General features: G+C 40.4%; 1 protein-coding gene across 1 annotated transcript in view; it reads left to right on the forward strand.

Annotated features, from left to right (window-relative positions):
* EPHX4 (epoxide hydrolase 4) overlaps positions 1 to 4,256 on the forward strand; it is a 30,125-nt gene extending 25,869 nt beyond the window's left edge. The window contains exons 5-7 of the mRNA XM_075286576.1: positions 1,268 to 1,371; positions 2,568 to 2,716; positions 3,369 to 4,256. Of these exons, the coding sequence (XP_075142677.1) occupies positions 1,268 to 1,371; positions 2,568 to 2,716; positions 3,369 to 3,603 (488 nt within the window). The 3' untranslated portion in view covers positions 3,604 to 4,256. The remainder of the gene's footprint in view (positions 1 to 1,267; positions 1,372 to 2,567; positions 2,717 to 3,368) is intronic.
* Positions 4,257 to 13,073: the final 8,817 nt, after the last annotated feature.

Here is a 13,073-nt window from a genome sequence, read left to right on the forward strand (position 1 = left end):
TATTTCACCATTGACTAGGAAAATGAGCATGGTTTGTAAGGAGTAGGTGGCCAAATATACAGTATTTTGCAAAAAGAACAAAGTTTGGTAAGAATCTTTGTCCTGCCAGCTTGCTTTTTTTTTTTTTTTTTACATTTAGGCACTCAGTTGTGGTATATTTATTCATTTTATGGCATAATTCACACAATATTTCTCCTTTCTTAGATTCGCATAAGATATACTAGTCTTGGCCAACAGCAAGTAAAGATTTTGAGATTGCTAGTTTAGGATCAGGCTTCAGCCACTGAATATCTTTCTTAGGCCCTGTTCACATCTACATTCAGGCCCCCCCTCCCCCCCCCAAATGGAAACCTATAAACATTAATAAGCGGTTACCTGGGAAACCCATGCACCCCGTAGACTATTATGAGGTCCATGTGGTTTCTGCTCATTTTCCACACACAACATTCAGAGAGAAGTCCTGCAAGCAGCACTTTTCTCTCTGCATGTTTCATGCGGAAACCATATGGACCCCATTATAGTCTATGGGGTCTGTGGGTTTCCCTTGGGGGGGGGGGGGGGAGGCGAGTGGCTCCCATTTAAAGGGGCTCTATCACTAGGAAAAGTCATTTTTAACTAATCACACCTTTGCATAGCCCTTAGAAAGTCTATTTCACACCTACCTTTTGTATGTAGATTGCCTCACTGGTTTCTGAATAAGTCCGTTTATATTCATATGCTAATTAGACTAGTGCACGATAGATGGTGCACACCTCTCCTATTGTCTTCTATGGGAGACGGCTCCTCCTGCTGCTGCTGATGACTCGCTTCCTGTTTGCTTCACACACATAGAAGATAATGGGAGAGAGGAGGCTGCTGGGAACTTCCTGTACTGGCTGGAGGCTCATTAGCATATGAATAAAAAACGGACTTATTCAGAGACCACTGAGGCAATCTACATACTAAAGGTAAGTGTGGAATAGCCTTTCTAAAGCCTATGCAAGCATGTGTTTAGATAAAAATGACTTTTCCCAGTGAAAGAGCCCCTTTAAGTCAATGGGAGCCCGTTTTGCAGGTGGATTTTGAGGTGTATTCCCTGTCAAAATGCGCCTGCAAAATAAATCTTTGAACTAGCCCCAAGATGCCTATTACAGAGTTCACTTTTTCGGTGGTAAATATTATACCATTGTTGTTCTATTGCTATATTTTATTCTCACATGCCTGATCTAATGTACAAGATTCCTCACATTTGCTGAAAGAAATAACTCTTGGGCATTTGTATTTTCAGAATATATTCTTCAACATCCTTCACAATTGCTTAAATCCGGTTACTACTTCTTTTTCCAAATGCCTTGGTTTCCTGAACTAATGTACACTGTAAATGATTACAAGGTGAGCTGACCGAGACTCTTACATTACAGAAGACCTTGTAGACACGATAGAAGATGTCATTGATCAGAATATTTTGCAGAGGTGTTCGTCTACCTTTCTGTATCCATTCTACAACTCGTGTAATTGGTACATAATGTGCCTTGGGCTTGACGTGGCCATTATAAAAGACCTATTGTATTTCTTCTATTGTTCATGGTTAAATGTTTGTTGAAAATGTAAAATGCATGGCTCTTTTTTTTTTTTTTGTGATCTGTACTGACCTACTATTGGAATATATATTTTTCTATTATTTATTTTTTTCCCCATCTGCTATATTTCCTCCTTTACCGTTTGTACATAGTGCAGTGAAGAGAGAGTGGTGGCCGCTATTTGGCATTAATAAAAGTTTATTTACCCTAAAATGGAAATAAATTACCAGAAAATACAAATCCAATTAATTGTCAAGTTGACAAAAAAAATGCAAAAAACAAACAAAAAAACCCCTATCTAGTTATATCTCCTTGATATTCCACAGAGCTTCCCATATTCCATGTTGCAGAATCGCAGCTTCTTATGTTGTAGATTTTGCTGCAGTTTTTTGAGCCAAAGCCAAGCGTGGCTGCAAATGGAATGGGAAATATATCAGAAGTTCTTATATTTCTACCTTCTGCTCAATCCATTCCTGGCTTTGGCTCAGAAAACCACAACAAAATCTGCAACAAAAAAATCTGCATTTCTGCAACGTGGGGCCTTGGTCTAAAGTGTAAGACCAAAACATATAATCCACATCTGGGAACACAAAAGGGTCTATCAAGATGGCTCTACATTTCCATGGCACTATTGTAAATCTTATGGGTTTTGAGGACAGAAAGCTATTAAAATATAATTTCTGATCATATAAGCCCTCATTAACAACACATGTGATGCTGTTTTGGCTTCACTTACCTAGACTAACGATGGATCCTAAATATGATGAACTGCTGTTGTTCTTGTAGATGGGGTTACTCAATGAGGTCACTGGTTCCTAGTGACTTGATAGGCTGCATTCTCATCAGTACTGATTGAGCCTGCAAATTGGTTGCCTCCACTCTATGTAGGTGAGATGCACTTCAAAAAGTTAGCTAAACTATGCATATAGAATATATATATAATATTAGTATTGTGTTTCCACCTGTGATTTGATATTGTGTTTGTACTTTTTTTTTCTTCTTTTGTAGATCCTTAAAGATCTGTTTACTAGTGAGTCCACTGGAATTAGAGGGCACAAGTCCCGGTTCACAAAGGAGGACATGGAGGCGTACCTTTATGTATTCTCACAGCCAGGAGCCCTCTCTGGTCCTCTAAACCATTATCGGAATATTTTTAGGTAAGTACCCTGTTATAAGGCTATGACTTGTGAGTCAGTGTGAAACTGGCCTAACTATGGTTTTAAACATGTTTAGCAAATGCAAAACCGCCACAAGCACTGTTGTTCTAAGAACATTTGCAGAAGAGTCTTCCAGTATGAGTTGATTTTCCTCCTGCTATACTGTTTTCCTAGTGAGATCAGTATACAGGTAAGGCTAGGTTCATACTTGTGCTGGGTTCTTTGTCGTTTGGATCCACCAGGGGACAAGAATGACGGAGAGCCCGTCCACTAAAACAGAGGTTACCTTCGGACACCTGTAGACCTCATAGACTATAATGGGGTCCATTGAGTTTCTGCTGTTTTTATACTGAAACTGGCGGAGACAAGTCCTCCGTACAGAACTTCTCTCTCTGCGGATTTTGCAGCGGACTCCAACAGAGATGTGAATGTAGTCTGAGTCTAGCTTCCTATCTGGCACAGATCTATCATAAATCACTAAACAAAATTTCCGCAAGCCCAACTTTCTCATCTGTCAAAAGTAATTTTGATGGACACCCAATGGATCCCATTATAGTCAATATAGTCCTGTGTTCTGTTCATATCTACTGTGAGAGAGTGAAGGGTGTAAAGGTTACCAAATAACTTATTTTCTCTTCTTCTATTTCTTCAGCTGTCTACCATTGAAACATCACCAGGTGACCATGCCAACTCTTCTACTATGGGGAGAACATGATGCGTTTGTTGAAGTCGAGATGGCTGAACTAACAAGGGTCTATGTGAAGAATTACTTTCAGCTATCAGTATTGTCACAAGGCAGCCATTGGCTTCAGCAAGATCAAGCAGATTTGGTGAACACCTTGATATGGACTTTTCTACATGAAGACAGATTTCGATTAAAAGACTGATTTTTGGCACTATGATTTAGACTCCTAAAAAGGTCTACTTTCTCTTATAAAGTCTTTACTGCTAGGAAAAAAAAAGGGAAAATCGCCTAGCGGGAAGACGTTCTATTTATTAAATAAATTCTCTTACAAAGGGCCATATTTAGCTTGTCTCAGTGAACATGGTCGCCGTACTGTGTCTACTGTAACGTCACTGTGTATTATAAACAGAGCGGATTGTCCCGTACGCTGTGTCAATTGTCTATGCCAGTCTGATTTGTAGTGTTATATTTTGCACATATACATGCCTTAACATCTCTAAGTTTACACAGTACAATAACAAAAGTCATGGACGTCTCGGATATATTGCATTATTTAAAATCGTTGTGTGGTGCCTTGTAAAACTTTTTAAAATTTCAATACAGGGGTGCCAATGGCCAGCCAGTCATATGGATATAATTTTCCTTTTTATTTTTTTACTACATTTTGTAACATCACTAAAATGTTGTCACTACACAGAATAGCCCGTCCTGATCCTGTGACTCTTTGTATTGGAATCTGTTCCGGTGGTTGTGTGTGTGTTTCTGCTGTTTGTTGTCGATTCTAAGGATGTGAACAATAAAATGTTTACCTCACCTTAATAACTAGCACAATGTAAAATATACAGTAATACTGTGCTTTCCGTCTGGGTCTCGGTTCATTGCGATGGATACAATATATTAATAATGCGGAATGGAATAGCAAAATACAAAAAGATAAAAAATAAAATAAACTTGCCAAAGGGTGTATGTTCCCAAGGTGCATTTTGTTCTTTTGGTTTCCCCCATTCAAATCCCATGTTTTGCAACTCAACAGTGAGAAGTATAAAATTCATATTGAAAAAAATGAGAGACTCAGAAACACAGGTCACTTTCCACTCTGAAAATGTTGTATAGAAGGGATTTGTTAAGTAGACACTGTCGCTTCAGCAAACGTTGCATACATGAATAGTACAGGCAACGCTAAGAAACTTTGTAATAAGTATTATGCTAGGTTCACACCAGCACCTAGGTTTTTGTTCTAGCAGATCCAAAGAACAGAAACCCAATCGGCTTAAAAAGCAGTTACCTGCAGAAACCCATAGACTATAATGGGGTCTGTTGAAATTTCGCCCGAAATATGTGCTGGCAGGACTTTTCTCCCCACGTTTTTAAAGCAAATTAGGGATCAGAAAACTGGAACGTGAAGCGGGTGCAGGTGAGAAATGACTTTCTGCTTTATCAGACTGCTAAAAATTGCAGAATAAAATGGCCAGATAAAGTGTTTAGATTACACACAGCAGCTAAGGCCTGGCTCACATCTGTGTTTGGTATTCCTTTGGGGAGTCTGCTTGAGGACCTCCCCCCTCCCCCTGAATGGTATACTGAACACATCGACAAGCAGTGAGCTTATGAAAGCACACTGACTCCATAGATTATAATGGGGTCCGTGTGTTTTCCGTGTGGTGTCCGCACGAGTAATGCGGAGACAAATGTAATTCATGAACTACTTTCCTCTCTGCCTGTTCAGTGCGGACACCACGCAGAAAACACATGGACCCCATTATAGTCTATGGGTCCATGTGCCCTCATTGCTCACCACTTGTCAATGTGTTCAGTAGTCCTTTCAGAGGGTGGGGGGTCCCTAAACGGAATACCGTACGCTGATGTGAACCAGGCCTTATCTTAAAAAGTCATCTGAAATGACACTTAGGTTTGTTTTGTTTTTTTAATTTCCACAGATGGTACTATAATATACTACTATTGTAATATGTTGTAGGGTTTTGTGCAGAAGTTCTGTAGCTAATATGCCATGTATGCATGTGATTAGTACAATAACAGTGTAACTAATTTAAACTTCTTACACGTGACCTGATAATTAATACAGGCTCAGAAAGTAAAGTAATATTGCAGGTCCTGCTCGCCTCATTGATCCCTTGTTGCCTGGATCCTCCATCGCTCTATACTTTTTGGTCTCTGAACAACCAGCCAGTTATTGGCTGAGGGGGTCTTTGCTGGGCCACTGACTGGTTAACTATCCCTTATTTTGCCAATGGGACTATAAATAAAAGTTGTACAAGGGAGGCAACATAGGGGGTATCATCAACACAGTGGGAAGGTGACTATATAGTGCTCAAATGTGGCCAGCACTGCTCTCTTGCTGCAGCCAAAGCATCACATCCTACCAGCTAGCGGAAAAAAGTAGCGAGCGGCTCCCATTGAAGTCAAAGGGAGCCCTTTTTGGCAGCGGATTTTGAGACGGATTCCACGTCAAAATTGTCTGCTAAAAAACTGTGTGAACGAGCCTTAGCCCAGATACCACCCTCTGCAGGTCACTTGGAGTGTTCCACTGATGGAGAAAGTATACATGTGATACCTGGCTATACACTCAGTTTCCTTTGTTGCTGCAGAAGATCTTCACAGGGGTCAATTTACTCGATCAGGAACTCATCCTTCATTCAAGCTGCAAATTGAGTATAAATCACACCCCAACGTAGCCCACACCTTAAAAAAGTAATGGGTTCATAGAGCAATACAAAGTAAACATAAATTATATTAAATACATAGCCTACAATACCCTGCTGAGAGTGTCTGTCCACAGTGACCGGCCAAACATAATGCTAATACAAAAAAAAAAGAGAAAACATACATAAAGGGGAAGAAAAATATAATAATGGTAAGAATTACCGTCCTTACAGTCTCCCATACACAAGCATAGTACGCGGCTTTCTGAATGTAGCTTTAGAAATAGGTATTTTGCACACTAGAAGCAACTTGAGCAATTTACTGTTGGTGCCATTATATGAGTGTAAATATAGAGCTGTCCATGGAAAGGCTTTCATGGGATATACTGTACTCTGCAACGACAGATTCTTAGAATCAATGAGATTAAGTGCAGTCTCTGTTTTCTGCTAAAAGCTTCCAAAGAGACTCTGTAAATATTGGTAATATAACTGGACACATTTTAGTGTTCTAATGTTTTAATATGTGCCCTATGCAGAAATTTTTGAGAGTACAAAGTTATCAAACATACTTATATGGATCTTATGTCTACGTTACCCAGGCTCGATCTAGCCCACAAGTCAATAGGTGAATCCTCTTTGGACCTCTGAGCCAGTTTACCATGATATGGCACGGTACACTCATTGTACTCCATACAGATACGCATCATACCACAATTAAACCAGGCTATGCATCATTATATAGGTTGTTTTTTAACAAACTACCCAACCTATTTTTCTATACTATAGATAAACTTGTTGGCTAAGACCAGGTGCAGAGTCATGCCAGCCCATAACCTTCCACCCTGGGCCCCATCTTCTCAATCACAATATATCAGTCCCCCAATCACCTGGACCCTAATTCAAGGCAAGCGCCAGGCAGCAGGTTACTGACAGGACCCCAAGACAGTAATAAAGACCAGGGCTAGGTAGCAAGCTATTAGTGAAAAAAGAAATTTATGTCAGCGACATTTTAGGAATTCAAGTAATATTTGTGTGTAGCTGAATAGTGGCCAGCACAATGAATTTTACTGGTGGGTTCTAGAGACCCCAGTTTGACACAGACATTACCCACCCCCTGTACATAAAGGATAAGAAGCTACCAGATACATAGTGTTCTATCTGACAAAACATTTTCTGCTTCAACTATCTCAAGATCGGTCAGAAATATCACAAGAGGTAAAAGTTCTTACTTACCAACAGGAGAACCCTGAAACTGTTTTTTGGATGAATGAAAAGCTCTTATGAGCCAGCACTGCTGACTATAATATTTAACATATGGGAACAAGAACATCAGATCTGCATGAATACATGAATACATTTACAAAGAAATGTGTCATTAGTAAATGTATTATTCCTGAAGAAGAACAGAATACGAGGTGTCTGATGTGCTGTCATCTTCTCTTTTTTGTATTTTCAGCAATGATGTTGTGCATTTCGGGTTTTTTACTTGTCTGTTCTTGATCTTGCCAACAGTCGGCTTGACTACTGTGTAGAAAACAGGTTTTGTTGTTAAATGGAACCTGTCAGGAGTTTTCGCACTGTGCCCATCATGTACAGGACCATACTTACCGTTCATTGCTGCCCCACTGTATTTTTTTTAAGGTAGTACAGTGAAGATATAAATGTCTGAAAGTATAAAAAGTCCTATTTAAATTACCCTAAGTAGTCATGGTGGGGGGAGCAGATTCCGCCCAGTCACAGTGCCCCCTGACAATCACCTCCATCACAGTCTCTTCACGCTGTTACATCCGCACCCGTTCAATCTTCTGCACCATACTCAGGCTTTGTACGGTGCAGGATGCGTGTCCGCTCATGATTACCTGTTCCTAGACTCTGGTCATTTTGTGTTGGCACTGTTAGGGTTAACTGTTGTGTGCTTTGTGATTGACAACCTATCTACAAATCGAGTCTGGGATGGGTTCTGGACTTCCTATAAACAGGTCATCAGCCCACACATGTTCTCTGGCTATTGTGACTCTGTCCTTGCTAAGTGGTTCTCTTCCTATTGTATTTACTAACTTCTGACCTTTGGCTTTCCTTGTGACCTCTCTTTGGATTGCTACTTGGTACTGTTTGTCTTTCTGGTTTGACCTCGGCTTGCTGACTTCTCTCGTGTTGTATTGTCTTGTGTACACTTATCTAGAGAAGGGACTGTCGCCCAGTTGTCCCTGTCATTAGGACAGCGTGGCAAGTAGGCAGGGACAGGGGCTGCGTCGAGTTTAGAACTCACTGTGTCTGTCTTTCCTTCCCTCTCGGGATGTAAGATTGTTCAGTCCAAAAACGGATCTGGAGAAGACTGATGGGAACAAGGGGTTATCAATAATAGGCAAGTGCCAGACAGTTGGCAACTGGGAGGAACCTAGGACAGAATTAATCAGAGGCAGGGGCTAGGCAGCACACTAGCTCTATAGTATCCCCCAAATTAAATTTTTTGGCGAGCCCTAGGCACCCCAGTATAACACTGGCGGCTTAGAATATTCTTTCACATCTAAGTGCTATACATCATGTTTTCGTGTTGTGATTTAACAATGATAAAATGTAAAAGCTGAAGATTGTGCTGAATCGGAAAATCTTTAATGAGTTGTGATGCTGTTCAGAGAAAAAAGAAGAGACAGAACAGGACAATGCCCCTTAAGCTTTATTAAACTGCAGTAGTGTCTGCGCATCCCGGGTGCTTGAGGAGTCTACAGTAGTTCTGCAGTGCTGAGGAAGGCATTTTTACAAGTAATATGCATTACAGCACAGTTATGGTCACTTTCTGCACAGTTTAGCTGGGGCCTATTCTACAATTCCTTAAACGACTTACTGAAGCAAGCAATGGATATATCCTACAGATAAAAAGAGGCAGTGGTCAGTAGTTAGCACTGTAGCCTTGCAGCGCTGGAGTCCTGGGTTCGAATCTCCATTCACTACCCTCACGAGATAGAGGTAAGAGGTTCAGGGGTGGAACCTACATGTATGAGATGTTTGTGGTATATTCCGTGGATAAGCTGATTTTGTTTTTCCACTTGAGAAAATTTCTAACAACACAGATGTCTAGAAAACGAAAAAGGAATTGATAAAGAATGTCTATTGGAAAACTATAACTCTTCATTATACAAAAAATAAAAAATATTTGCTCAAGCTTAACAATCCCTTTAAATCGTGTTATGGTGTGAGTTGCATAAGGGACATAACTTTTCTTTGTCATTTAATCTTGCTGCCAAGAAATTGAACTTTTTATCCGTATGTAAATGAGTTGCTTAGTGCACCTGGGGTGTGGCCACATCTTCCAGAGCACCAATTTTTGCCTTTGGTTGCCCTACAGCACTGCCTCCTAAGGTTGACAAGTCCTGATGTACAACGATCATGGGTGCAATGTGTGCCTTAGAAGGCCATGCTCAGGTGCACTCAAGAGCTCATTTGCATATGGATTAAAAGGCGATCTTCTCTACAGCTAAATTTCACTTTGACACACACAAAAAAAGTATGTTTACTATGTTACTAACACCACCTTCAACAGCATATAAGTGGTTTACTAGAGATTTTGGTGGGGATAGACCCTCTTTGTGTTTTTCTATGGCATGTCAATGGTGTTTTATATGACACTAAGATTGTTATAGCCTGAATGCAGAGAAGAAAAGTAGCAATGGCACACTGAGAACAAAGGCCTGAGGATCGATAAGGACACAGACAAGAGCTGTTCTTGTGCTTATGATGCATGTAGCTATATCTGTAATTGCTGCTTGGTGAATGCAAATTAAGTCAATCTGCTTTACACACTTCATTGGACAAGGGTAATGCAGCCTAGTAGTATGTTATGGATGAGAAATAAAGAATATATTGTTAAAGGGGTACTCCCACCACAAACCTGTTGATGAAGCCGCTGATCACAGCATCTGTGTAGTGGATAACTGATGAGATGGTTGTGCATGTGTACTAATATTTCTCTCCATTTACTTCTATGGGAGTAAGGCTGCATTCAGACATATGTTTTCATTCTCCATGGAACTCAGATGACTTTCTGTCTTCTGAATAGTCTGTTAAGGGAGTGTTCCCATCTCCCCCTCTCCATATTTTGCCTGCTCTGGCTTCACCTCACTTCCTGTATTCTTCAGCAAACTTGTGGGCAGCTTTAGCTGCTTGATGAACAGGGTACCTCACTAGATATAGAAATTGCTTTTACCATGAGAGATTATTTAATATGGTGACTAGAAATCTATAATAATGTAGATCAAATAATATGCATAGTAAATGTATATTGCATTACACAGGTTTGCCAGGATTGACAGATATGCACTGCAACAATGTCCAAGCCTTTATCAGCAAACTAGCTGATAAAAATTACTAGCTGACCTGATTGTCTGGACAGAAGAGCAGGAGATAACAGCTCTGAAAGTTATCCAGAAAACTCAGCCCCCCTCGCTTCCAGAGAGCAATGGGTCATGTTATCTCTCCTCTAAGGCTGGGACCAAGGAAATGTATACAGAGCAGCTGCAGTGGTAATGTCATGTTGATGGGACTGATACAGTCAATCAATTCTCTCAGCTATATACTAGGCTATATTCACACAACCATACCATTTTAGAGGTCATCAAAAATGGGTGACTCAGTCCATTTTTAACAGTTTTTTTGCATGTGTGTGGGAACTGTTTTCACAGATGCCTCATAAACCTGCGTCTATTGATAGATTTGTGAAATCAGACAAAAATAGGACACAACCTATCTTTTTACAGTCTAAAACAGACTGTCAAAAAAGGATGTTTGAATAGCCTCATTGTAATTAATAGAGGAGATTTATCATTCCCCCTACATTGGCTTAGCAACTTTCTTCATGCCACTGTTATACAGCCCTCATCATTTTGCTGGTGAGGGGCATGGTGAGGACATTATATGGGCAGGACCACCCACTCCATCAAATGTATGATCATTTACACCAAATTACAGTCGCTAATGATGCCTGAAATCTACAACACCTACAAGCTGACATAGAATTCGGTGCAGATTTACAGCCCAGTCCGCTCCTGATTTATGAAGAGGTGTGTACCTTGTCGTAAATGAGTGGCATCCTCCAATGGCACAGGGATTACTAAGGCCCGGTTCACATCTGTGTTCAGGTTATTCCGTTCCCTCTGTGCATGAAAAATATGGGGTCCACAGGTTTCCTAAGGTAACTGCTATTATATGTGGAATAGATTTCCATTCGGGGGTCCCCAAGCAGACCCCTGATCAGCACCCTGAAAGCAAAATCAGTCCCTCACAGTTCCGGACAAGGGCTGGCGGTATTATTACAATATAACAAAAGAACCGCTCAAACCCCTTTAAATAGAAAGGAATGGAAACATACTTGATTGAAGGCTGCTGCGGATAAATCCCCGACTGGAGAGGATGCAAATGCACGATGATGGAACCGAAGAAAATAAGATATCCAGCGCCAGAAAGATTTTTTTTAAAAATTAGTATCAGCTATGAGTAAGGGGCATACTATGAAGCCCCGAAACGCGTAAGCTACTATCTTTGTATTACTCAGTGGATCCATTTTTGTAATCATTTTATTTTTTATGAAGTAAAAGTGAAGTTTTAATTTTTAAAAAAATCTTTCTGGCGCTGGATATCTTATTTTCTTCGGTATTATTACACACTGTATAGCAGCTGTGTTTTATTCTATTTGGAAAGACATAAAGCATTACATTAGATACGTAAATAGTTATTTTCATATACAAGAATATTAATACAGATTACCTGCCCTGCCAGAACAAAATGAGCAGACCTGAAACGTAGCATTGACAATTCTCTTTTTCATGGCCCTGGCTAAGTAAGTCTCATTTGTCATGATGCCAGAAGTACAAAAGAACACAAACCTGATGTACCGCTCTCTGGATTTCCTGCTCACTGACCTGTCATTTCAAGTAAGACAGATGACAAGAGCAAAAATGGATATTAGACCTTTCTGACAGTATAAAATTCCACAAGCTAAGTCCAGAAGACAGGCTTTAAAGGGCTTGTCCACTTTATAGTATGTTGGATAAAAGGTTCTTCAATGATAAGCCACTACATACAGTGGTGGTCTCCTTCCGGCTCCCCCATTAAACAAGCTGTAACGCTTTTCAAAAATGCAGCTTTTCCACAGCGTTTTTTTCCGCAGTGTGGGGCTAGGATTAGACAAAATTGCATTCACTATGCTGGTACTGTAAAACGCAGTTTTTTTTCCGCTACATTTCTGCAATGCCCAAAACCGCTGTGTTTCCTCCCAGTGGGGCCTTAGCCAAAAGCAGTATTTGTGTAATCTTACTGCAGGGAAAATCAACTGTTATATTCTTTATATAAATGAGCTGTGGCTGCATCTGCCAAAGTACCTGTTTTTACCTAGGTTTGTCCCCGATGAACCGAGAACACAAAATGATCTGCCCGTTAAAAGAGAAATACACTGCACATGCACCGAGAGGCCGCAGGAGAGGTCAAAGCCAAAACCAGGAGTGGAATGAGTAAAGAAAGAGGGGTAGCAGCTGTCCTATATACTCCCCCATTATGGTCCTTACCTGGTTTTGGTTTCTAAGGCGTCAACCAGGGCTGCCATCATGAATTTCATGGGTCCCTATAGGCAAATGTTGTGCCCCTCCCCCCTTACTGTATATTACCAATGAAGCGGGCGGCATCAAAGTTTGCAACCTGTGCCCTTTCACTTCCTCCAGAACCGCTGTGCCAAAAAAACCATGCAACATTTGGGGCTTCGGTGGATCATCTTTGTTAGAGAAAAGGAAACATTCAGGGCTGTACATTATTTGGATGTTTGTATTTAATTACACAAAAATCGGCGTATTATACCAGGGCTTGCCCTTTATAATATATATATATATATATATATATATATATATATATATAAAACCCACATGTCCCAGGTTATTCTGCTCCAACGGCATCTTCTGGAGTTCCACTAAGGTCATGTGACACTGAGGGCAATTTAGCCCCGCCCACTTTTATGTTGATTCTGCCC

The sequence above is a fragment of the Leptodactylus fuscus genome, chromosome 9, assembly GCF_031893055.1.
Source record: "Leptodactylus fuscus isolate aLepFus1 chromosome 9, aLepFus1.hap2, whole genome shotgun sequence".
Classification (NCBI taxonomy): domain Eukaryota; kingdom Metazoa; phylum Chordata; class Amphibia; order Anura; family Leptodactylidae; genus Leptodactylus; species Leptodactylus fuscus.